At 49.4% G+C, this 23,983-nt stretch overlaps 2 protein-coding genes across 3 annotated transcripts in view; one reads left to right on the forward strand and one right to left on the reverse strand.

Moving 5' to 3' along the window:
• The window catches only part of ALKBH2 (alkB homolog 2, alpha-ketoglutarate dependent dioxygenase), a 5,208-nt gene extending 3,269 nt beyond the window's left edge, over nucleotides 1-1,939 (reverse strand). Inside the window, exons 1-2 of one of the 2 annotated variants that reach the window (XM_061141699.1) lie at nucleotides 1,847-1,939; nucleotides 937-1,367 (exon numbers count right to left, since the gene is read on the reverse strand). In XM_061141699.1, the coding sequence (XP_060997682.1) occupies nucleotides 937-1,213 (277 nt within the window). In that variant the 5' untranslated portion in view covers nucleotides 1,214-1,367; nucleotides 1,847-1,939. The other variant, XM_061141700.1, reaches the window with a different exon arrangement.
• Nucleotides 1,940-3,508: 1,569 nt separating this feature from the next.
• Nucleotides 3,509-14,396, forward strand: UNG (uracil DNA glycosylase). The gene is made up of 7 exons (XM_061141701.1): nucleotides 3,509-3,755; nucleotides 4,410-4,616; nucleotides 5,213-5,308; nucleotides 7,878-7,975; nucleotides 8,557-8,645; nucleotides 9,652-9,830; nucleotides 13,214-14,396. The coding sequence occupies exons 1-7, from the start codon at nucleotides 3,627-3,629 to the stop codon at nucleotides 13,352-13,354; spliced, it is 939 nt and encodes a 312-aa protein (XP_060997684.1). The 5' UTR covers nucleotides 3,509-3,626; the 3' UTR covers nucleotides 13,355-14,396.
• Nucleotides 14,397-23,983: the final 9,587 nt, after the last annotated feature.

Consider the following 23,983-nt stretch of genomic DNA (forward strand, 5'->3'; position numbering starts at 1 on the left):
TCACCCATTATTCAGTTCAGTTCAGTCACTCAGTTGTGTCCGACTCTTTGTGACTCCATGGACTGCAGCATGCCAGGCTTCCCTGTCTATCACCAACTCCTGGAATTTACTCAAACTCATGTCCATCGCGTCGGTGATGCCATTCAACCTTCTCATCCTCTGTCATCCCCTTCTCCTCCTGCCTTCAATCTTTCCCAGCATCAGGGTCTTTTCCAAGGAGTCAGTTCTTCGCATCAGGCGGCCAAAGTATTGGAGTTTCAGCTTCAGCATCAGTCCTTCCTATGAATATTCAGGACTGATCTCCTTTAGGATGGACTGGTTGGATCTCCCTGCAGTCCAAGGGACTCTCAAGAGTCTTCTCCAACACCACAGTTCAAAAGCACCAATTCTTCGGCGCTCAGCTTTCTTTATAGTTCAACTCTCACATCCATACATGACTACTGGAAGAACCATAGCTTTGACTAGACAGATCTTTGTTGGCAAAGTAATGTCTCTGCTTTTTAACATGCTGCCTAGGTTGGTCATAACTTTTTTTCCAAGGAGCGTCTTTTATTTCATGGCTGCAGTCACCATCTGCAGTGATTTTGGAGCCCCCAAAATTAAAGTTTCTCACTGTTTCTATTGTTTCCCCATCTATTTGCTACGAAGTGATGGGACCGGATGCTATGATCTTAGTTTTCTGAATGCTGAGTTTTAAGTCAACTTTTTCACTCTCCTCTTTAACTTTCATCAGGAGGCTCTTCAGTTCTTTGCTTTCTGCCATAAGGCTGGTGTCATCTGCATATCTGAGGTTATTGATATTTCTCCCAGCAATCTTGATTCCAGCTTGTGCTGGAATCCGTTATTAATGGCTCTTAAGTTAGGATTTCTCTAAACACAGACCAGTAGTGTGTTCAAACCAGCCTTCCACACACAACCCCCCCATCCCCTGCTTACCTGTAAAATATTCCACTTCTTTCTCCAACTCTTGGAAAATCTCGTCTGCTTCGGCTTTGCCAAACAGGACTATGTAATCGCAGTCCAGGCCCTCAGCTCGAATGTGCCGCCAGCTGAGGCCTGCCAAGTCAACTCCATTCCCCGGGGCTGCTCTCCTGTGCTTTTTCTTACTGTTTCCTTCCTCTTCTGCCAACCCTGCTGGACCTCCTCCAGTCTGCTCTTGTTCCATCCTTCTCTTAAGGCCCCCGACAGCCCCCTTCACCAGGAATCTGTCCATCTTGTCTCCACAACACGAAGACCTGGGGGCTGGTGGCCAGGCCAAGAGAGATTGCCCAGGGTCTGTCAAACGCCAAAATCTACTTTGCAAAGTGGTTCCACAGGGGCATTCCTCCTGTTTTTAAGGTTCCATTTTAAAAGTTCAACACCAAGTCCTATAAAGGAAGTAAGAGGAGGTTAAGGCTGGAAGGATCCCTCCGAGGTGATCTGGTCAGCGATCTCCCACACCCGGGTTGGTATCACAATCAGCTGCCTAGCTTGCAAAACCCACGTGCCTGCCACCCAGCCCCCCAACATAGGAACTTTTAAGAAATAACTCCCCCCTCCCCGCCCCTGGGGAATTCGAAAGCCACTGGCAAACTTGGAAAGTACTATCCAAACCCTCCCTTTATACCTGGGAAAGTGACACGGTGAGAGGAGGAGGGGTTTGCCCAAATTGACCCAGAAAAGTGTATCTGTCTCCCCCTGCCACCCTGCGAAGGACGGGGCTGGATAACTGACGGGCCCTCCCTCACAAGTATTAAGTATTGCGATCTTTAAATGGACATGATTCAGAATCTAAATGTCTAACAACGGTTAAACGTGGTCATAAGCAAGCACGCCGAATTCTGATAGAAAATAAGAACTGTAATACGTGCGTGGGGTGGTGGTGCCGAGGGTTCTCTTTAAAATCTCAGCACCCGCTAAACTCCAATTCCTGTAGACACTCTACAAAGGGCTGGCGGGGAAGAGAAAACATTTACCCGCCCCGACCACAGAACTGCTTCCGGGTAGATTGCAGCGGCGATTTAGGCAAATTTGCAAAACAAAGCCGTGGGCGGTCTTCGGGCGCCACCTGTTGGTCCTCCAGGCGCGTTGCAAGCACCACGGCGGTGCAGGGTCATTGTTTCGCTGCTGTGCGGGATCACCAGTGGTTTGGGAGCTATTGGTTGACGTCATCTCTCCCTAGGGATTAATTTGGTGTCTCGACAGGGAGCTGGGCCACCAGCATATTGTCGTAGGTAGGAGCACGAATTCTGCAATCAGACCCTTGTAACTTCCACTTCTGTCTCCTCCACTGAAGCTGTGTGGTTCCTACAAATCCCTTAACATCCCTGGGCTTGAATTGCCTCCTCTGCACAGTGGGAACTACAAAACCCATGCCATGAGGATTAAATAATGAGAGGATGTGTGAGACGATGCTTCTGTTCTCCAAACAAACGTCAGCTTTCATCATCACTGGTTTTTTATTATTTTCTCTCTACAGTTCCTTCACCCACTTGCCACTTGAGGGGCATTTGGGTTGTTTCCAGTTTGGGGAAAATCCTGATATGGTCACTATATCTATTCATGTACAAGCTCTCCTGTAAATATAGATTCTAATTTCACTCAGGTAAATAGTTAGGAATGGGATTGCAGGGGCACATGGTAAGTCTATGTGTTAAATGAGCTTCCCAGGTGGCGCTAGTGGTAAAGAACCCGCCTGCCCGCGCAGGAGACATAAAAAACACAGGTTCGATTCCTGGGTGGGCAAGATCCCCTGGAGAAGGAGATGGCAACCCACTGCAGTATTCTTGGCTGGGAAATCCTAAGGACAGATGAGTGGATGTGTTACTTTATACAAAACTGCCAAACTGTTTTTCAAACTGGCTTTTATGTTATTATTTTTTAAAAATAATTGAAACGGCTGGAGACAGAAATAAGCAAGGAGAGAATAAGATCATTTTTGGGGCGGGGGGCGTGCACCATGTGGAATCCTATCTCCCTGATGAGGGATTGAACCTGTACCCCCTGCACTGGAAGCACAGAGGCCTAACCACTGGACCGCCAGGGAAGTTCCTAAGTAAGATCATTTTGGATGAAGCTATAAATAGTGTCCGGCTAGAAAGTGGGGCAGGGAAGGCCCCTCAGAGGACGGGTGTCGAGTAGAGACTTAGAAGTTATCCAGGCAGGGGGACAGCGCCCGCAAGGTGTAAAGACCACAGGAGGAACAAACTGGGGATGTTCCGTGACTGTTTTTTTAAAACTTTTAAAATAAAAAATTGAAGTATAGTTTATTTGAATGCTAATTTCACCATAGCAACCCTATGGGGCGGGACTTTTAAGTTCTTTTTACTGGCTGAAAGGTGGCGGGACCTGCCCAAGGGAGAGGGACGACGGCTGAGAATAATGAATAAAAGGGTCAAATAAAGAGTTGAGCGAACCGACCTAAGGAACTCCGCCCTTTCCAAACAGAGTTCGAAGCCCCACTAGGCCCCAGGGCTCTCGCTCCGGAGCCCCTCCCACACATGCGCGCTGGGGCCTCCGCCGCCCCCCGCCCAGAATCCCAATCGGAGCATGCGCGGGCCGCTTGGCGCCAACTGTTGACCACCTCGGCTGGCGCCAAACTCGCGGGACCCCGGGCGGTGTGCGTTGGCTTCTACCTCGGCTTCGGGATGATCGGCCAGAAGACGCTCTACTCCTTCTTCTCCCCGAACCCCGCCAGGAAGCGAAGTGCCCGCAGTCCCGAGCCGGCCGACCCGGGGACCGGCGTGGCGGCCGTAGCTCAGAGTGGGGATGTGGCGGTGAGGAGCGGTTGGGGGCGGGGGGAACCTCTCGTGGGGCCAGGGGTCAGGGAGGCCGAAAAGGGTGAGGAGGTTGAGGAGGGCGGCGGACCACGCGAGAGGGACTCCGACCGAGGGGATTGCAGGAATGTGCAGCTGACTGGGTGAACGGGGGCCGCCTCCACGTGTTCAAAACAGCCGCCTTAGCGCCCCATCGGCGGCCATGCTGAGGGGCCAGCCAATGGGGGCGAGCCTCGGGGCCTACGCCGCCAATCAGAGGCGAGGAGGCCGGCCCGCCTGCCAATCAGGGGAGGGAAGGGGTGGGCCCCGGAGGGGAAGGTTTTTGCCGCGAAAAGACCGCGTGGGGACGCCAGTGGCCAAGCCCGAGGGGGCGGGGCGGGGCGTCCCGAGCCCGATTCCCAGCCAACCCCTCGCGAGGCGCCGCGAGTCTTCCTCACCGACCCTTCTGCTCCCGCGTTGTTTCGGTACCAAACTCGAGACTGGGGGCCGCGGCCTGCTAGTGCCTGACCAGGATCAGCCCTGGGTCTCCGGGGCTAAAAACCCCCACGAATGGGGGTCCTCTGCCCCGGGCCGTTGGGTTGGGGGCGGAAGCTGCGGGTGCCCGGGAGGGGCCCGCTGCAGCTGGTGAGCCGCCTCTGCGGGGACCACCTACAGGCCAGCCCCGCCAAGAAGCCCCGGGCCGGGCCGGAGGAGCCGGGCACACCGCCCTCGTCGCCGCTGAGCCCGGAGCAGTTGATCCGCATCCAAAGAAACAAGGCGGCCGCGCTGCTCAGACTCGCGGCGCGTAACGTGCCGGTGGGTTTTGGTGAGAGTTGGAAGAAGCACCTCAGCGGGGAGTTCGGGAAGCCCTACTTCATAAAGGTAAACTTGGAGGCTGCGGGCGTCTTGTGCATAGAGCGGGCCAAGCCCACGGTTAGACGACATGGCTTTCGTGGCTCCTGCTTAAGTTTTTAAAAATAATTTTTAAAAAATTTTAAAAAATTTTTTATTGTCGCTATTTTTATATTTAAAATTTTATTTTTATTTATTTTTGACTGCGCTGGGTTTTAGTTTTTTTTTTTTTTTGGAGTGTGGTTGCTCTACCATGTTGTGATAACTATCACAGCTTCTGCTAACCCGTTTAGTTACTTAGTCTGCTCTCAAGGAAAGAGTGGCGAAGTAAAACCACAAACTCCACAGAGTAAAATCTGGGTTTAAAAAAAAAAAAGAGGGAGGGGTTTGCACCCGCGGGAAACCAGGGCCCAGAGCCAATCAACTTGGACCCAGCCCACTGAAAGCCCGAGAGAATTGAACGGTCGGTGGGGTGCGGGGGCTGTTTCAGATTTTCCCAGCAGAATTTGTGTATAAGACTTGGAAAAGATTTAGGTAATAGCTCTTTCCAGTTGAAACTTTCTGATTGAATTCTTATGCTTTCCTGTGAGAATTTGGTTTGTAAACCTAGTTTATCTTCCCATCAGCTTATGGGATTTGTTGCAGAAGAAAGAAAACATTACACTGTTTACCCTCCCCCTCACCAAGTCTTCACATGGACCCAAATGTGTGACATAAGAGATGTAAGTACAAGTTGTGGCTGAATTTTACTAAAATTACTAAAACGGGAGTAGGATTCAAATGGCATTTCTTAATTAGGGGCAGTGGAGTTAAACCACTATTCATAATTTAGAAATAACACTGAAATTGTGAGGTTTAGCAGACTATCTTTTACTGTGTTCTATTTATGCAACAAAAAAAGAGAAGTTTGTGCTTAGATTATGTGCTATCACTTCTGTTTTTTTTTATTTTTATTTTCTTAGTTTTAATTCTGAAATTGACCCCATGCCCATGTGAGGTATTATTGTGGTGGTGGGAGAACTGAGGCAGGAAGCAGTTAAGTGTCTTTCAGCTGGCTCCCAGCAACTCCACCTTGACTGGTAGTTCAGTCTTGACTGGTAGTTCTTTCTGTCTGACCACACTGCCTTATAGCTGACTTCTGGCCTGAACATACCTGTTGAAGACATCTCTTTGCATTAGTTCATTGTGTACAATGGCTGCTCATTGGGAGCTCTGGTCACCTCAGACTCCTGTTCAGAAGCTTGATTGTGCCTTTACATAGTTCATAGCAAGTTCACAGCTGAGCGTGAATACAGACACATCCTGCTTTCCAGCCTCACCTCCACCTCCTATTCTCCTGGTTTGGAGCTGGACTGGGTGGTGACTCTCTCCTCACTTTTGTCTTTTGAAAACCAATTAGATCCGTCTCTGGCACCTCTTGGAAGCAAGCCTGTCCCCTACTACTTTGTGATGTGGATTTCCTCTAAACCTTCAGTATCTGCTTGCACTGGAGGTGTTCTATTTTTTGTTCTCTTTTTTCCTTACTGATTTTATAAGCTGAGGGTGAGAATCCCACGACTTAATAAGTGTCTTAAATCAAAGAGAAGTGAAATTGTTGAGGAAGCCATCATGATAAGATTGCCACTCCTAGAACTTAGCAAACTTTTTCATTTTCAAGCAAGTACTTTGAACATATCTCCTTGTTTAAAGAGTTTAAAAAAAAACTTAAGTCCTGTTCAGTGCTGGGTTGCCCCTTGTTCGAAGTATGTGCTGTTTTGAATATCAGTGAGCAATACTGCAAAGAAAGTATAAAAAAAGAGCATGAAACTTATGAGGATCAGATGGTCCTGGGGGGCTTCTTTGCCCTTGAGCCTGTGGAGGGCTGGGATGTTACCTGGCTCCGCCAAGGCCCTTATCTAGGACAAGAATGGGGAAGCTTTGCTGCTGAATGGGTTGCTTCACAGATATGCTGGGGCCCATGTGGGTACCAACCAGGGGGACAGAGAGGACCATGAAAGTGGACGGGTCCAGTCTGGATTCTGAAGGATAAACTGTACTTCAGCTATCAAAGAAGATTTTAAGAAGGGACATGACAGAAGTGTGGGTATGAAGAGAGGTGGGTGGGCACCCATCAAAAGGCCTTGACAATGACCTCAGTCTCCTCTGGGTCCATCCCTTAAGAGGACACAGGCAGACCTCGTTTTATTGCACTTCACAGATAACTGCGGTTTTTACAAATTGAAGTTTTCTGGCAAGCTTTCGCTGTCAAATGATGGTTAGCATTTTTTTAGCCATAAAGTCCTTTTTAATAAGATCTGTGCTTTTTTTTTGAGCGCATGCAGTTGGACAGTTTGGGAACCAGAACATTTACATGACCTGTTTTATTACCATATTCGCTTAATGAGAAGATCTGGAATCAAACCCACAGTATCTCCTTGGTGTACCTGTCTAGGGGAACAGGCACCTTCATAATGCAGCTGGTTGGGGATGGGAATTTCTTTTAATTTGTCGAAAAGCTATCTGGCATGTCTGAAAATTTTAAATACACTTATCCTCTGACCAGCAACTCCACTCTTCTGAATCTAGTCCATAAAAATAAAAGCAACAATGGGACTTCCCTGGTATCCAGTGGTTAGGACTTCTCACTTCCAATACAGGGGGCACAGGTTCCATCCCTGGTTAGGGAGCTATTAATAAGATCCTGCATGCCACAGAGCATGGCCAAAAAATTAAAAAAAAAAAAAAAAAGCAACAGTATGTAAAGGTACATATAGTAGGATGTTTACCTCATTGTTTTTTGTAAGGGAAAAATTTGGGAAACCACTGACTGCCCGTTAATGATTGAGTCTGTTGACTTAAAGGAGGCTCATGACGTGTGACATGAGAAACACAAAAGCTGTAGAGTGAGGAGTCCAGTGACCCTCCTACAGGTGATTATAAACAGTTGGATCAAGATGGGATAGAAGTGACCGCTTGGTATGTTTCTGGATGGTCATACTGTGACAAGGGCGTAACTCCTTTTATAATTTGAAAAACGAAGGGGATAGAAGCAAAGTTGATCCCCAATTGTTTCAAACATCCGGGTCGGAGAAGGGAGGGGGGCGTTGCAGCAGGTGACTGAGGGAAGGATAACTTGGTAATGCAAAGTCACGGTGCCAAGTCACACCTCCTCCTTGCCAGGGGCCCTGAGTGGGATGGGGCGGGGGCTGCCCCCGCCCTCACAGTGTCCCGTTGTGTGAGTTAGCAGCAGCGAGGTGTCCACTTGCACTGCCGGTGCCACACTGTTTGATCCTCGCCGTCTGGTGTTCACAGGTGAAGGTCGTCATCTTGGGACAGGACCCATATCACGGACCCAATCAAGCTCATGGGCTGTGCTTCAGTGTTCAGAGGCCCGTGCCGCCCCCGCCCAGGTAGGCAGGCTGTACGGGTGGCTCCAGTCGTGACTGCTTTTAGATGCGTGCTTTGCAGGTTACAGGTGCGCCTGTCTGTGGGACCTCCCCTCGCCTTTGGAGCAGGATTTCTTATTCTCGGCACTGCTGGCCTTTGCGCGCTGGGGCTACCCTGTACGATATTCAGCAGCACCCCTGGCCTGCAGTACTGCCCCTATTTGTGATGACAAAAAATGTCTTCACATGTTTCCAGAAGTGCCCCAGAGGGCAAATATCACCTCTGGTCAAGAACCCCTACTTTGGAGGATTTCACATATTTGTAAATATAATAAACTTATTAAAGATACGAACTTTAAACCCATTGCTTGAGGTTGGTGGTAAATCTTGGGCTAATTTGCTGGGTTTTCCAAAGTTCTCGTCCCTAAACCCTAGCAGTGACTGAAGTAAAGGCGTTCAGCAGGTGTGCCTATCAGAAAGAAGGAAGGGCAGCCCCGAGGGCAGGCTTTGCAGGCCATAATTTGCGTGTGTGCTGGTGGGTCTTAAACTCTCAGAATGGTACTTAAGATTCTGGGGTTTTTGTTTTTCTTCTGGCTTGCTTTCAGTTTGGAAAACATTTATAAAGAGCTGTCTACAGACATAGATGGTTTTGTTCACCCTGGTCATGGAGATTTATCCGGATGGGCCAAACAAGGTAAGCTAACCACTGCTTGATGTGTTTTGGGTGGATTTCAAGAGTCTTCTCTTTTCTGTCCGGCCGGCTTATATTTTTAAACCCGTGTGGAACTAGAGAGCTCTAGTAAAATGGCTAAGTTTAAGTCAAGAAATGTATCTCATCCTGCAGTCAGTGTTTATGTGTAACGTGAAAGAGAAAATTGGTTCCTTGGCATCCATACTTCACATTTACCCGCTTGGACCATTCAGAAGACAGCCTCAGTTTTCTCATTTCGATACATGACTTGTGTTGTGTGTGTTTAATACCTATATACAGGACTTTTTCTTTCTTTCTGAACAAATAAACTATAACCAGGAAAAGGAAAGAATATTTACTGTTTGTTTTCTTGCAGTGAGAGTTTTGTTTCAGCGAAATGTCTTGGCTTCCTTGTGTTAAATTCTGAGGTTATTTCCTGTCACTTAGGACATATATGCATATATTTTTTAAACAGTTCTTTCCCATGTTGGACAGAATGTATGATTGCACACTCAGAAGGTGTTGAAACTGTAGAGGTGAAAATAAACGTCTCCCAGCGGCACCTGCTGACCCTGTCCTAATGCTACATGGTTTTGTCATGCACTGAGCTCATTATTGGGTTTTGGGACTGACTCGTTTCGGCCTCTTTTTTTTTTTTTTTTTAATTGGTGTATAGTTGATTTTACAATGTTGTGTTAATCTCTGCTTTATAGCAAAGTGATTCCATTATATAGATTCTTTTTCATATTCTTTTTCATTTTGGTTTATCACAGATATTGATACAGAGTCCCCTGTGCTACACAGGACCTTGTTGCTTGTCCATCATATATATAATAGTTTGATCTGCTAACCCCAGACTTCCAGTTTATCCCTTCCCCTTGGCATCCGCAAGTCTGTTCTCTGTTATCTCTGAGTCTGTTTTTGTTTCGTGGACATGTTCATTTGTGCTGTATTTTAGGTTCCACGTTTCAGCCTCCCTGGAAACCGCTTTTTCGCTGTGTGTTCGCAGGTGTTCTCCTGCTCAATGCTGTCCTCACGGTCCGGGCACATCAGGCCAATTCTCATAGAGAGAGAGGTTGGGAGCAGTTCACCGACGCCGTCGTGTCGTGGCTCAATCAGAACGCCCACGGCCTTGTCTTCTTGCTCTGGGGCTTTCACGCTCAGAAGAAGGGCAGTGCCATTGATAGGGTATGTTGTGTGGGGTTTTTGTTTTTTTAATAGTTTAAACCAGGCTAGAGAATTCTAAGAATTCAGTTATGTAGTCCCAGAAAATCCATTTCTTAAAACGAAACTTATTTTTCCTTACAGCTATGATAGTATTAGGTTTCCCATCCAAAATTGAACAGGACTCAGGGACATTGCTGGCAGCCCAGTGGTTAAGACCCCTTGCTCCCAGTGCAGGGAGTCTGGGTTCCATCCCTGATTGGGGAACTAAGATCCCACATGTCACGTGGCGAGGCCAAAAAAAAAAAAAAAGCAAGAAGGAAAACTGAACAGACCTCAGATGAAATGATTAGTGGTGTAATGAGGAAAGCAGTTGGCCAGCTTCTGCTTAGATGCAGTTGATAACACTGGCATAAACTTGCCATATACATGGAAAACTCCACAGGTCCTTGGGTTCCATTCATGTAACAAACGATGCAGTAAATGATGAGTCAGGTAAGTCTCTTGCTTTCAACAAGTTTGAGGGTATATAGAAAACACTTCAGCACAAATTTAACTTCCCACTTCAGCACAAATTTAACTTCCCCCATGAAAACATTGTCAGTGCTCTGGTTGCCAGTCCCTGACACCACTAATTCAGCTCTTCAGTCTCTGCCCTCCCCGCATCCTCCCCCAATTTGTTCCTTCCTTCTCCACTTACTTACCAAAGCACCCATGCATACCCAGTTACTGTGATGAAAAACCAGAAGTCATCCTAAAAAGTTAAGATCCCACGCTTCCACTGCAGGGGGCTTGGGGTTCCAGCCCTAGTCGAATCCCCGCATGCGCCTTGACCAAAAAAAGCCCACCCAGAAGTCATCCTCTAGTCCTTTCCCTCATGCCTTTAACCCAGTCCTAAAACCACCCCGATCCTGCCACCCCTCTGGGCTGAGCCCCGGCGTTTCTCTGGGATGCCTGTCACGGACTGCAGGTAAAGCTGGTTTGAAGGAGGCTGGAGACTGGTGGTTGGGCTGGGACGGGGGGAGGCATGCAGGTGGGCAGCAAGGAGGAGTGCTTAGCTTGGGCTGCTGGAGGCACTGAATTGGGCAGTGCCGCTGGGTGGGGAAGTCACAGTGTGGACACTTCAGTAAGGGAAGTAAAGGGACAGACCCAGACGGCCTGGCAGCCGGCGGTGTGTCAGGCGTGCAGACACGCTGAGGCCCGGCCCCTGTTGCAGCAAGCCGAGCACGTAGGCCGTGACTCCCCTGATCTTCACAAGGGCTGTGTCCGGGGCAAGGCCCGGGGGACACACGGGCTCCCCTCTGCACCAGCTCAGGGAGGCGCGGGCACTTGCCCTCTCGCAGTGAGCGGGGCTTCTCGCTCTGATCCGGGCAGCCTGCTCGCCTGGGTGGGCTCCAAGCCAGCCGTCAAGCTCAAGTCGAGACCGGACTCTCAGGTCATTTGTCCTCTCCATTTTCTCTGAAGTGGAGTTCCATCTTAATTTTTCCCTGTAAAGGTTTTTTGTGAATGAGCAGGATATTTTCAGGTGTTTTTATTTTGGGGAGGGAATAGTAGGAACAAAACCCGGCACAGATGAGCTGACTGCTCAGTGAGGTCTGCTTATCCAGGTAACGAAATGTGTGCAGGGGTCATTTCCAGTCTGTGTCTTAGGGGAGGTTTGTGGTCAGAAGTGCCCTCACTCAGTATATCTGTAATCTGTAGTGTTAAATATGGTTCAGTTTGAAAGTGAATAAGCACACATGTTCTAGACTTCTCTCTTCCCCCTTCTCCCTCCCCTTCCCACCCCCTCACCACCACCGCTCACGGACACACCAGCCATTCACAGCCTTTCTTCTCAGCCGCTCCCCACCTGCCCACCTTAACCTCATACATCTCCTCTTGTCCAGAGTGCTCAGACACCTCCCTGGAAGGCCTTGACTGGGGTCACCAGCTGGGGTCTGGGGGTGGCCTCGGCCTGCCTCTCAGCCTCTGAACTCCAGGCCCCTGAACCACCCGGGTTTCTCGTGGGCGTCCCACTCCCCTGCCTGCCTTTGTCCAGCACGTGGAGGTCTTCGTGTGGCCCAGGCTCGCTGCTGACTTGTCCTTTGGAGCGCACACAGCCCGTGTGTTCAGGGACCTTCCCTGCTCCCCGGATGCTGTGCTGAGCACCCGGCCCGCATCCCTTCCTGATGCTCTGCACAAGACCCAGCTTTGTTCTTCACGGGATCTTCCCAAGTTGTCACTGCTTTACTCCCAGGCCCAGGTGAAAAGCGGCCTGGGGACGGTCAGCGACTCCCTGGAGGGTGCCCCACTGCTGAAGGGCAGGGCCAGCACCTGGATCCAGCCTGCCCGGCCTCCCCAGCAGCCCCTCCTGGACCGAGCTGCCTGAAAGCAGACGTGTCTTGAAAGACAGTTATTTGCTGGGTGTTGAGTTAGTTGCTTAGTCGTGTCTGACTCCATGCGACCCCATGAACTGTGGCCCGCCAGGCTTCTCTGTTCGTGGATTCTCCAGGCAAGAATACTGGAGGGGGTTGCCGTTGTACTGCCCTCCTCCAGGGGGTCTTCCCAAGCAGGGATCAACCTGGCATCTCCTCCACTGCTGAAGGATTCTTTACCATCTGAGACAGGAACTACTTGTTGGGTGATTTTTAGTTAAATACAGGAAAGAATCAGGAAGAAAACAAAAATGGTCCAGGATCTTCCCACTCAGTTAACTACAGGTGACATTTTAATAAGTTTTAAGTATTCTGTTTTTGTGGTGAGATGATTGAAACAGCAAAGCAAGGTACAGAATGGAAAGGAAATGCCTTCCACTCCTTCCCCTAAAGGAACTACTATAATTAGTGTCTTGGGTCTTATCTGCTCCCCCCTCCCCTGGAAGTTTTTTTTTTTAATGCATTTATCCCTTCCTATCTCTCTTTTTCCACTTGTGACAGATTTCAGAGGGCTCCTCCTGTCAGCATGTGTAGCTTGACCTTGTTCTTCTAGTAGCTGTGCGGTGTTGCATTGTCAGAACCTTTAGGAAAATGTGTTATCTTCTGCACACATAGCACTGGGTTTACAGCAGGTTTCACCAGCTAGGAGCCGCGCAGCTGTGTCCGTCCTCATCCCTGCATCTTTGTGGAGATGCGTGCATCGCTGAGTCCCTTACCAGAAGCAGTCTCAGCAGTGGGACTGCTGGGACATCCACACAGAGTGCCCAGCAGAAGGTGGAGAGGGAAGGGTCTTCTGCTTTCTCGGAGCCTCCTCCCGTGGTAGTGGCTGTACCAGCCATTGGAGGATGAATGCACGCACAGACCTGTGCAGACGCTGCAAATTTAGAGCTGGCACAGTGGAGCGGAAGAGCTGATGGGCAATTGCCAGAGCGGTTTGGTTAAAAATCCCAAATGTGCCCCCACGGTCTCACTGCCCGTCTCCTCCTCTTTCAGAAGCGGCACCACGTACTGCAGACCGCACACCCCTCACCGTTGTCGGTGTACAGGGGCTTCTTCGGATGCAGGCATTTCTCTAAAACCAATGAGCTGCTGCAGAAGTCCGGCAAAGAGCCCATCAACTGGAAGGACCTGTGACCTTGTGACCTGGATCCTGGGGGTGACGTTGATCCTGGGGATTGGGGTCTCTGAGCAGTTTTCTAGAAGCTGCGAAATGGAAGTATTGGTTGTTTATGAAGTCGAAATAAGAAGAAAATCTCCCTCATGATTCTTAAGCACCCTGCACAAGGGAATGTGTTTCAGGCGGAGCAGCCATGAGCCAGGCTGCCTGGGAGTGGCGACTTTATTCAGCTAGAGATAACTGGACCACACCAGCTGTGGCTCAGGCTTCCCGGAAGGGACCTGAGGTCTAGTACTGACTTTTCCCCTTTGTTACTGTTACCACCTTCGTGGTTAGAGCAGGGAGAGAAGCCCCTTCTGTTAAAGCCAGCTGCTGCTTGTTTTTACCTGATAGGTTAGACTTTAGGTTTGGGGATGCTGACTGTTTTTATTTGGAAAGGCCCCCTTTGCCTACCCTGGCATTTCAGTCTGATCTGTGGTCTTGCATGGAGCCCTCAGGAAGACTGAGGATGTTTTGCCCGTTCCCAGAAATTAGGGATCGATTTCCTGCCTGTAGTAGAGGTGAAAATTGCTAAGGAACCATCCTTGGTGTGAACTTTGAGTGAATAGAAGCTGGGAAAAGCAAACTTGGTCTTGTTTATACAGTAATTCTTCAGATGTTTCTAAGGTGTAAGCTTTGGAGGTTGAACATGAAGCAGAAAGTGTTTTTAGGAGGAAAGAAATGCTTTCTTCCTGGGTACATCCTGAGTTGAAGTTTTTGAGCCACCAAAGACTGCCAATGCTGTTTTTTCATTTAGAGGGGCGGGGGTTGGACTGAAATCACTTTAGGATTTTTCTTTTCTGCAACACTGGTGAATTTTGCTTTTTTAAAAAGATACACAGATATGTATATATATTTTTAATCTTCTTTTTAAGAGACAGCCTTTATTAGGTGTGCACCTCCATCCACAGATGACATGGTTTTGCTGTAAGCTGGGTTTAAATGGTTAACCCGGCTGGGTTTAAAGCTGCCTGAGTTTGATAATAAAAGACTGTTGAAGTTTCATTTGTGCCTAGTTCTTCTGGGCCCTGGGTGGATGCCCTTGGACTACTCTTAACCTGGGGTCACCATGGCAACCATTGTGGGCAGGAAGGGCCACACTTGCCTGTGTTTCCTCCTTTCTCCCACCCCTGCCCCACTGCCTGGCAGCCTCGGGAAGCCCTGGGCCTCCTGAGAGGGGCACAAGCCGGAGGAGGTGAGGCGTGCTCAAAGCTGGGCACGCCCCCCCCAACCCCGAGCAGCACCCTGAGCGCTGTGGAGCATGGGCGGGGGCTAGATAGGATTGGGATCTGCTGGGACCCTCAGGGAACCTCTTCGGGCTGGAAAAAATACTTCTCCTGCTCTTAATGTTGAGAAAGCAGCCATGGATCACCAGGCATTTGAAGCGTGTGCAAGTCAGAGGCCAAGATGGCAAATAAGGCAGATGCACTGGAGACTAGTTGCTGCAGACACAGATTATTCTAGAAGAAAACATCAGACACTGCTAACATTGATCCCTGTGGGGAAGCAACCTGGGTAGTTGAAGGACAGGAGGGAAGCAGATTTCCTACTGAACTTCCTTTTGAACCTGTAAAATTATTTTAAACTTTGTTCTCATTTACCTTTCAGCCGGCTCCCTGTCATGTTTATATTTTACTGAACCACAGTACAGGGACCAAAACCAGGAATCAAAACGGTACAGGGGCTTCCCTGGTGGTTCAGTGGTCAAGAACCTGCTTGCCAGCGCAGGAGACGCAGGTTCCATCCCTGGTCCCAGTAGGTTCCACATGGTGAGTAACAGCTACTGATCCCGCGTGCTCCGAAACGAGAAGCCCAAGCGTCAGATGGCCCCTGCTTGCTGCAACTAGAGAAAAGCCCGCACGGCAGTGAGGCCCCAGTGCAGCCAAAAAAACTTTTAAAAAATGCAGTTACACCAAAAACGTTTGTACAATGCTGCCTACTAAACATGAGCTTTATTCAAATTTCTCATTTTCCCAGTAACGTCCTTTCTGTATCAGGATCCGGGATGCCACATTACACTTTGCTATAATGTCTCGTTCAACGCTGGTCTGTGACATGTTCTCAGTCTTTCCCTTGATTTATCAGTTTATACATTTTTGGCAATAACACAGAAGCTATGTGCCCTTCTTGGTACACCATCTCAGGGAACTAAGATTACTTTGTTCCACATGGATTTGTGCCTGTGGATTCCAGTGCATTCTTGCTCCTGGCTGCCTCAGATCTGTCCCGACACCCTGGCCCGGGGCTTCAAGCTCCAGTGTCAGACTCAAGGATATAGCCCTCCAGAGACAGCTTACATTAAGTAACCCCTACAAATCACCTAGCACTTCCCAGGTGGCACAGTGGTAAAGAACTCACCTGCCAATGCAGGAGATGCAGGTTCAATCCCTGGTTCAAGAAGATCCCCTGGAGTAGGAAATGACGACCCATGCCAATATTCTTGCCTGGAAAATTCCATGGACAGAGGAGCCTGACGGTTTACCGCGGTGGGGGGTCATAAAGAGTTGGACACAACTGAGGGACTAAACAACAACAGACCACAGTCACCTAAGTTCAAATGCCTGTGACAGATCCCTTACCCTCTGTGGCTGGCTGTTTCTGCTTGGACCCTAACAGAGGAGGGACGTTGGTTCAGAGCAGGTGGGTCCTTAGAGCTCAGGGCCTCCAAAGGCCGTCAGCTTCAGCGTCCTCCCAGCAGGCCTGCTCCAAATCCAGCTTTCTCACCTGCCCTGTAGCCGTCAGTGGAGGAGGACAGGCCCTCCCCAGGCTGGCGCTGACAACAAGCTACACCTCCCTGCTGACCCCTGGGCCAAACAGGGAAACTGACCATCAACCCTACACAGCAACAGATGCTCTGTGCCACAGGGGGGTTTTGGTAAACGGACCTCTTAGAACTGGGGTACCCTGGGGACAAAGCTGGTATGGGACTCCGTGGGTGGAATCATCCACTCCCCGGGAGGAGGGTTTGGGCTGCAGCATCCAGGGTGGGACCCTGCACTGGAACTCAGTTGGGCAAAGAGCCACACGTGAGCTGGGCTTGGTGATGGCCCATCTCTGCGGCTTGGGCCTTGGTGATGGCCCATCTCTGCAGCTTGGGCCTTGGGTGGCCACCAGGGGGCGCTGAGGCCACACCCAGTAGGGCAGTGACGTCCCCAGGGGTGTCAGGGTGGCTGGGAGGTAAGAATTCTGGATAGAGGAGCCAGAGTCTTCAAGGTTGAGCAGGGCAAATGCCGTGTGCAAGGCAACTCACTGTACCTGCAGGAACTCTGTGCTTTGGCTCCATCTCCTCCCCCTTGGACAGCTGGAATTCAGAGCTGCGTTAGTATCACCTGGGGCCCCCGGGGGAGCTACAGCATGTAGGGTGGGGGGCCGGAGGTGGCAGGTCTTGGCCACTTGAGGATTTCTGTTACCCCTCCTCTGCTTACAGATCATGTGACCCACCGACCCCAGTTCAAGCCACAGCTTCCCCATCTGTACGATAAGGGGGTGGGCTGGAGGGTCCTTCAGGTCTTAGTTGCAGCACACGGGATCTCCATTGCATCGTGAGGAATCTTGCTTTGCAGCACACAGAATTCTCTAGTTGTGTCCCTTGGGCTCCAGAACGCGAGGGCTCAGTTGCTCCGCAGCATGTGGGATCTCTGTTCCCTGACCAGGGATCGAACCTTCGTCCTCTGCATTGCAAGGTGGATTCACAAGCATTGGACCACCGGGACGTTCCTAGTGTTTCATTTAATCTCAACCACGCGGTGAAGTCATTAGATGAAAAAACAGGCTTAGCCGTTTGCCCAAAGCCACAGGTGACAGAGCAAGGATTCAGAGACAGATCAATCTGATTTCAAAGCCCAATAGTCCTGCCACTACTGACCCTCTGCCCAGATGATAATTTTTTGGAGTCATTAGGGAGGGATTTTCAATGGAGTGTTAAAAAGTTTCCCTGAGTTACAAATGGCTCCCCCTGGAGACATCAGAGGACATGTCTGCATGAGCTCCTCTGGAGTGAAGTAGTCTGGGTAAACAACCTAAGCACCGTCATTGGCTGAGTCCTTGGCCTGCATTTTTTTTCATCCCCAACTCCAGGCTCCCTCTGATGATACCCAGGCTTCAGGAGAACCCTGGCAGCAGGCAAGAAATACGCTTCCTCCTTGTAAGTCCCCTGGAGAAAATCCCACGAAATTCACTATTTGATAACTCTTCCTTCTTGAAAAACATGTCCAGAAATGAAGTTGCTCTGGCAGGGTGAAGCTGAAATCATTTGTGCATTAGTTCAGCGCCCTTACAGGTTTTTCCACTTGCCAGGCCATTTATCTTTTCTCAGAACACAGTGGAATGCCCTTTTGTGTGGCCTTGGCTCCTCCCCGCCCCACCCAGCTCTGGCTCGGATCTGGATGTGACCTTTGTCCTACAAGCCTCTGGCCCCCCTCCCTCCACACACACCCCCCAGCTGCGGAACGAACACTGTAACTGTGGCACAGAGCCAATTTATGTCTTCTCTGCCAGTCCCTGAGACAACCATCTGACCCTGCATGGGAACGGAGCTATTTGGTTCTGAATTTTTTTCCCCTGAGTCCTGAAAAATAGGAGACACTTCATCAGGTGGCATCTTCCTTCAGAGGGTTTTTACAAAATCTCTTGCGGGGAGAGAAGCCAGGAGATCTTTTGAAAGTGATCGTCTTGAGCCTTCACTGTGGGCTTGTTCCAGAAGACATTTCACGAACACCCCACGACCTGCTCGGGGTTAATTTTCCGTACGTGTCAGGAGGGCCAAAATGACTTTGTATTGCTGACGGCTGCTTGGACTTTAAATGACCCGTGGTTCAGACATTTAGGGATTTTGAAATAAAGCGAGGAATGGCTTTAAAAAAAGGGGGAAAGGGGGCAGAACTTTCCCCACTCCGCCTGGCTTATGCCTGCTCTTCAGAGCCTTGGAAGTGGAGTGCCCTGGGGATATTTTTAAACGGCAGGAGCTAGTTCATCTGAAAGTGACATTTATAGTCACCTCAGTGAGCAGCTGGCTAGCCGACATTCAGGTCCTCAGCAAAAAGGGAACCCAGAAAACTCAGCCTGGATGCCCAGTTGAAAGGACATGGGGAAAGGAAAGAGGCAGAGATAAGTGGTAAGTGAGCTTGCCTCTCCCTGGGGTCATTTACCACACAGCCCGTGTCCAGGTGGACAGAAATCCAACGCGTAGCGAGGGCAGCCTGCGGACAGAAGCATGGCTGTCTGTGCGAAGCTGATATAAAGGGCTGGAAATGCAATGGAGATGAAGGGCCTTTCTTTGCTTCTATAAATGGTTGTGTTGCTGGGAATCCCTGTGCAAACTTTTATCAGAGTTTAGGTTTACCTAAAAGGCAAGGGGGGAGATTTTTGACTCCCAAAGCTGCTGTCTTCAGGAAGAGAATTCTGTTTCCTATAGATAGATGTCTGATCTCTCAAACTTACTCTTTTTTTTTTTTTTTTTAAACGCAGACTCTTAAGAGTCAAGCATTTCTGGTGTCCTCTGTGGCTAGAAACACATGATTTTGTTGCAGTTTTAAAAAGCGTAGTACCAAGGAAGTCTTGAATCAGCACGTAGTAAAATAGGGCGCCTCCTTGAACCATCCTTCGGTCTGTCTCGCCTCCTTCCAGGGAGCCTTACCTTTAACAATGCACGTGTGTGCATGCTCAGTTGCTTCCGGGTCTGATTCCTTGTGACCCCATGGATCCCATGACCCCGCCAGGCTCCTCTGTCCATGGGATTCTCCAGGCAAGAATACTGGAGTGGGTTGCCATTTCCTCCTCCAGGGGATCTTCTGACTCAGGGATCGAACCTGAGTCTCTTTTTAAGTCTCCTGCATTGCCAAGTGGGCTCTTTACCACTAATGCCACCTGGGAAGCCCATTAACTACTCAGGTTCTAATCAGTAGGCTGGGTGCCTTACCTCTTGCTATATGTATTTTTAAACTTTTTAGTACAAAAAATGAACTTTTTTGGGAAACACATTCAGAGGTAGAGTAAATAGCACAGCAAGCCCTACACATTCACCACCCGCCTTCAATAACAGTTGACCTTCTGCTCTTCTAGTTTCTCCTACTCACACATACACCTTTTCCTCCTGTATTTTCCTCCAACAGTTTATTATGAACATTTTCAGACATACAACAGCATTGAAAGAAAGTTGCAGTGAGCACTCATACCCCCACCACTTAGATCCTGCCATTAACAGTTTATTATATTTGCTTCATCACACATCTGTTTCTCTATCTACACTTTTTACACATTTCTTTTCTTTGGCCGAGATCTTAGTTTCCCGACCAGGGATCGAACCTGGGTCCCCTGCATTGTGAGTATGGAGTCTTAACCACTGGACCACCAGGGAAATCCCGTACACATTTCTTAGAAATTGTAGATTTCGATACCTTTCCCCTTGAGTAGTTCAGTAACTCGAGTTACCATCATTAACTCAAGTTCTGTTTCTCTGGAGTATTTTCAAGCAAATCTCAGAACCAGACAAATACTTGAGTACATTGCTCTGAAAGAGATGAGGAGTTTTTACAAAAGCCATTGCCAAGACTTCCCTGGTGGTCCAGTGGCTAAGACTCCACCCTCCCAATGCAGGGAGCCCAGGTTCAGTCCCTGGCCAGGGAACTAAATCCCACACGCCACCAGCAAGAGTTTGCAAGTTGCAGCTAAGACCTGGCGCAGCCAGTTGAATAAATAAAAATATAAAGTCATTGCCATGATTATCTACCTCCAGCGCAATTAACGCTGTTTCCTTTATCCAGTATCCAGCTCACGCTCAATGTCCTCTGGTCATCTCAAAGATTTTGTCTTTGAGGTTGTTTTGTTCAAATCAGGACCTACGAAAGGTCCTAGTAAGTCTCTTTTCACCTGTAGTAATCACTACCCTCCTTTATTAAATGACAGTTGCTTATTGAAGAAATGGAATCATGTGTCCTGTAGAATTTTCCCCATGCTGGATTTGGCTGATTAAGCTGATTAAGCACCCTCAAGGCATCATGTAGGAAGCTTCTCGGTCTTTCTTAATAAAGTATTAAGTCTAGAGGCTTGAATGAACTCAGGTCCAAGTGCAGAGCTGTTGCTGTGTACTTCTCATTGTGTCCTGTCGAGAAGAACAGAATGTCTGATCATCCCACTTGCAGTGATGTTGACTCATCATAGAGTCTGGGGACAACCTGATCTCTGTTGTGAAATTCCTCTTCAGCCTTTCCCCAGATGGCTTGACAAGTCACCGATGGTCGGAGCCTAGGACATTATTGTTTCATTTCTGGTTGTGAATAATGGTTTCCTATTGCCATCAATCATTCTGCGTTCATGAGCCGTCCCTGTTCTGTAACTTAGAACTTTCACCCACCGTTGGGTAACCTTGAAGTATACAGGGTCTTCTCCTACAGCACAGGCAGGATAGACGCTCAATCACATCCCTTTTTTTGGTAATTCAGTTTCCAAAGCAATAAGCGGTGCCACGGCAACCTTCCAAGGTGTCAGTGAGGGGTGGGTTTTGTGTTTGTTTTCATAACATTATGACCTCATGATTTTTTAAAATATCAGCATATTTGGCGTATTTCAATCCACTGCAATTGTCGTCTTATTTTTTTGGCCCTAAGTATCGTTTCTTTGACAGGGAAGGCCATTCAGGGTGTACCTCGTGTACATGTCTGCCCCAGCCCTGGAGTCAGCCATTTCTCCAAGGGGTCCCGGTTCCTTTTAGTGGGAAATATACTTAGAAATCATCATCTGGACATCAGGGAAGTTTGTGACTGTGCGACATGATTCCCGTGGTTGCTCTGTTAGTAATGGACTGGAGAGACATGACTGGGGGCAGGTAGATGGGTTAGGAGGCTGGTCCACTGGTCCACGTGAGAACTGTAGCTGGAAGTTGGTCTTAGGCAGAGCACTTAGCACAAGGCTTGAAGCATCCTGGGAGATGCAACCACTGGGAAATGCATAAAAGAAACATGCTTTCATGATTTGCATTGTTTGTATATTAGTGAATTGAAACCTTACCTAAACTCTCTGAGGAAGGCATTCTTACTGTCAGGTGAGTGTAAGCTCCTTGGCTTCTCGTCACAACAAAGATTTGGAGTGACGGACATTAAAGCCCCCTCGGCGTGTCACAGCTCTCGGGTCTTGGACAGACCGTGTTATAGCTCTCAGGTCTCGAACGGACCGTGTTGTAGCTCTATTTTATTTAATAATAGCAGAAAAATCCATCTTCAAGGCATGAGGGCACATCGATCCAAAGACGCGAAGAGAAGAGCGCCCCAGCGTGTGGGAGAGAGAGAGAGAGAGAGAGGGGGCTTTGGCTCCTCTCCCTGGGCCTGTCCTTTGTAAACTGGGCCAGCCAGGAGTGCTGTTTGTTTTACCTGAGGGCCTCACTCCGGTCCTCGGACCTTTGTTCTATTTTCATGGGCTTTTCCCTTCCAGGTCTTTTAGCCACCACCATTTTGAACTCCTTTTCCCTATTTTAACTACCTAACATTACCATCGCCATTGAATCCTCAAGAAAACCAAAGCTCAGAGAAGTGAGGAAACTTGCTCAAGGTCATGCAGGAAATAAAGAGCAGAAATCTTGAATCTTGCATCTCCAGATCCAGTACTTCAACCAATAAATACACTGCGTTGTCCATAGATGTCATTATTTCAAACTAAAAAAAAAAAAAAAAACAAACCCTAGATTAATTTCTGGCACCAAACCTGATCCCTCATCAGTGAGGCTGACTTGCTTACACTTCATGAGATTGTAAACCAGGATTCCAGGGTGAGAGAGCTGGGTCCCAAGGGCAGAGCCAACCGTCAGACCCTGTCCCCGCCCCTTGACATCTCTGTGTCGCTGCACTTTAGCAGGAAGTGGCTCTTGAGACCGCTACTGCTACTGCTGTCCATACAGCCTACGAGCTCTTCTAAGCATCCTCATTATTTATGCAGGCTTTGGTATGTTTCAGAACGAGAAAGCCAAGGTCCCAAGACTCAGGTACACACCGTTAAAGGGTTTCGGGGTGATTGCACCAGGGCTCGAGCCCCCAGACTCTGACTCTGTCTATAGCCATTTTTTTGTGTTCAGTCCGGAAGGGACAGGACAGAGGAGAGGTTGCTTCTTTTTAGGGAGGTGAGTCACCCGTCTGTGGGGCTCAATCGATTCTGCTCTAAAGTTGGCAAATGCATTTCCAAAGCTGGCAGGAAGCATGGGGGCAGCCTTGAAAGTGAACTGCTGTCCCCAGCGTGGTGTATGGCTCAGATGGGAAGGAGGTGCCCCCCGCCCCCGCCACCCCGAGTTACACCATTGCCTTCCAGACTGGATGCTGCAGTGGCCCCCCGCCCGGGGACCAGCCTGAGTGGAGGCGCTCAGCCAGCAGAGCCAGGGGTGACCGGAGGAAGAAGTCCCCATCACAGAACAGCTTGACGTCAGGGAAAACAATGCATAGGATCCCTGGTCCCCAAGGCACGGGCCATCCTTCATTTACATCAGGCTAAACAGTCTGCCTTGTAGGTCAGTGGTCAAGAATCCACCTACCAAGCAGGAGACGTGGGTTCCATCCCTAGTTCGGGAGGATCCCCTGGAGGAGGAAATGGCAACCCACTCCAGTATTCTTGCCTGGAAAATCCTATGGACTGATGGGCGACTGTCCATGGGGTCGCAAAGGGTCGGATACAACTTAGCGACTAAACAACAATTCACACCACCGCCCCCCCGCCACCGTGAGTGCATTTAATCACTCGCCCTGGTGGGCTGCTGAGGTTGGGGAAACTAAGGCTTGGGTTACCCACTCTGCTTGTAGGTGGGTGGCAGAGCTGAGATTCCTGCCCCGGTGGCCCGACTATAGATCTGCTCTGAGCGCTCTCAGTAGCTCCAAGAAGGAGGTGTGGCCCCCGCCTTGCTCGCCATCCCTGTCTGCTACTCCACCCCACCCCACACTTTTCTCAGCACCAGGCCGACTGTGTAGGGTTCCTGGAGAGATTCTGTCTCCTCCTGATCCTGTACCTCTGCCTGGTGAAGTCACATGCCTTCCGTCTCGGCTGAGATATCCCTGAGAAAGCTTTCCCTCACCTTGAAGACTAAGGCAGGGCCCCTGCTTCATGCACTTCGAGTGCTTCTCCTTCGTGGTGATTCTACGCCTTGTGCCCTTACTTTGCTCCAGGATCTTAACTTGCTTCCCACTGAGAGTGTAAACCCTGCGTGGGCAGGACCATTCCCACTCTTTTTGCTCTGTATCCATGACAACCGGCACCTTGCCTATGCCCAGGAAGTACCTGCCCGTGAATGAGTGATGGTTGAAGAACACAAATTCCCGGCACAGAAGGAAGAGAGGGGAAGGAGGGTAGAGTTCCATCTGGAAGGCGGAGGGGACCTCAGGCGTGCGGGACAATTGGCTTCGGCAGTTTCTACAGGGATGATGCCAGTGAGACAGGATCAGGACAGATGAGCCCGATAGACCTCTGAGCTCACAGAGAAAGTTTTCCTCTGGAGGTGGGGGATCACTGCTGTTACATTCCTTCAGGACAGGGGCCAATCTGGAACCATTTGGGCTGGTTTTGCCTGGGCCCCCCCACGCAGGTCAACCCCATCCAAAGCTGGATTTGTTTCCCCAGGTGTAAATCCAGCCCCTGCC

Source organism: Dama dama, chromosome 5 (genome assembly GCF_033118175.1).
Source record: "Dama dama isolate Ldn47 chromosome 5, ASM3311817v1, whole genome shotgun sequence".
Classification (NCBI taxonomy): domain Eukaryota; kingdom Metazoa; phylum Chordata; class Mammalia; order Artiodactyla; family Cervidae; genus Dama; species Dama dama.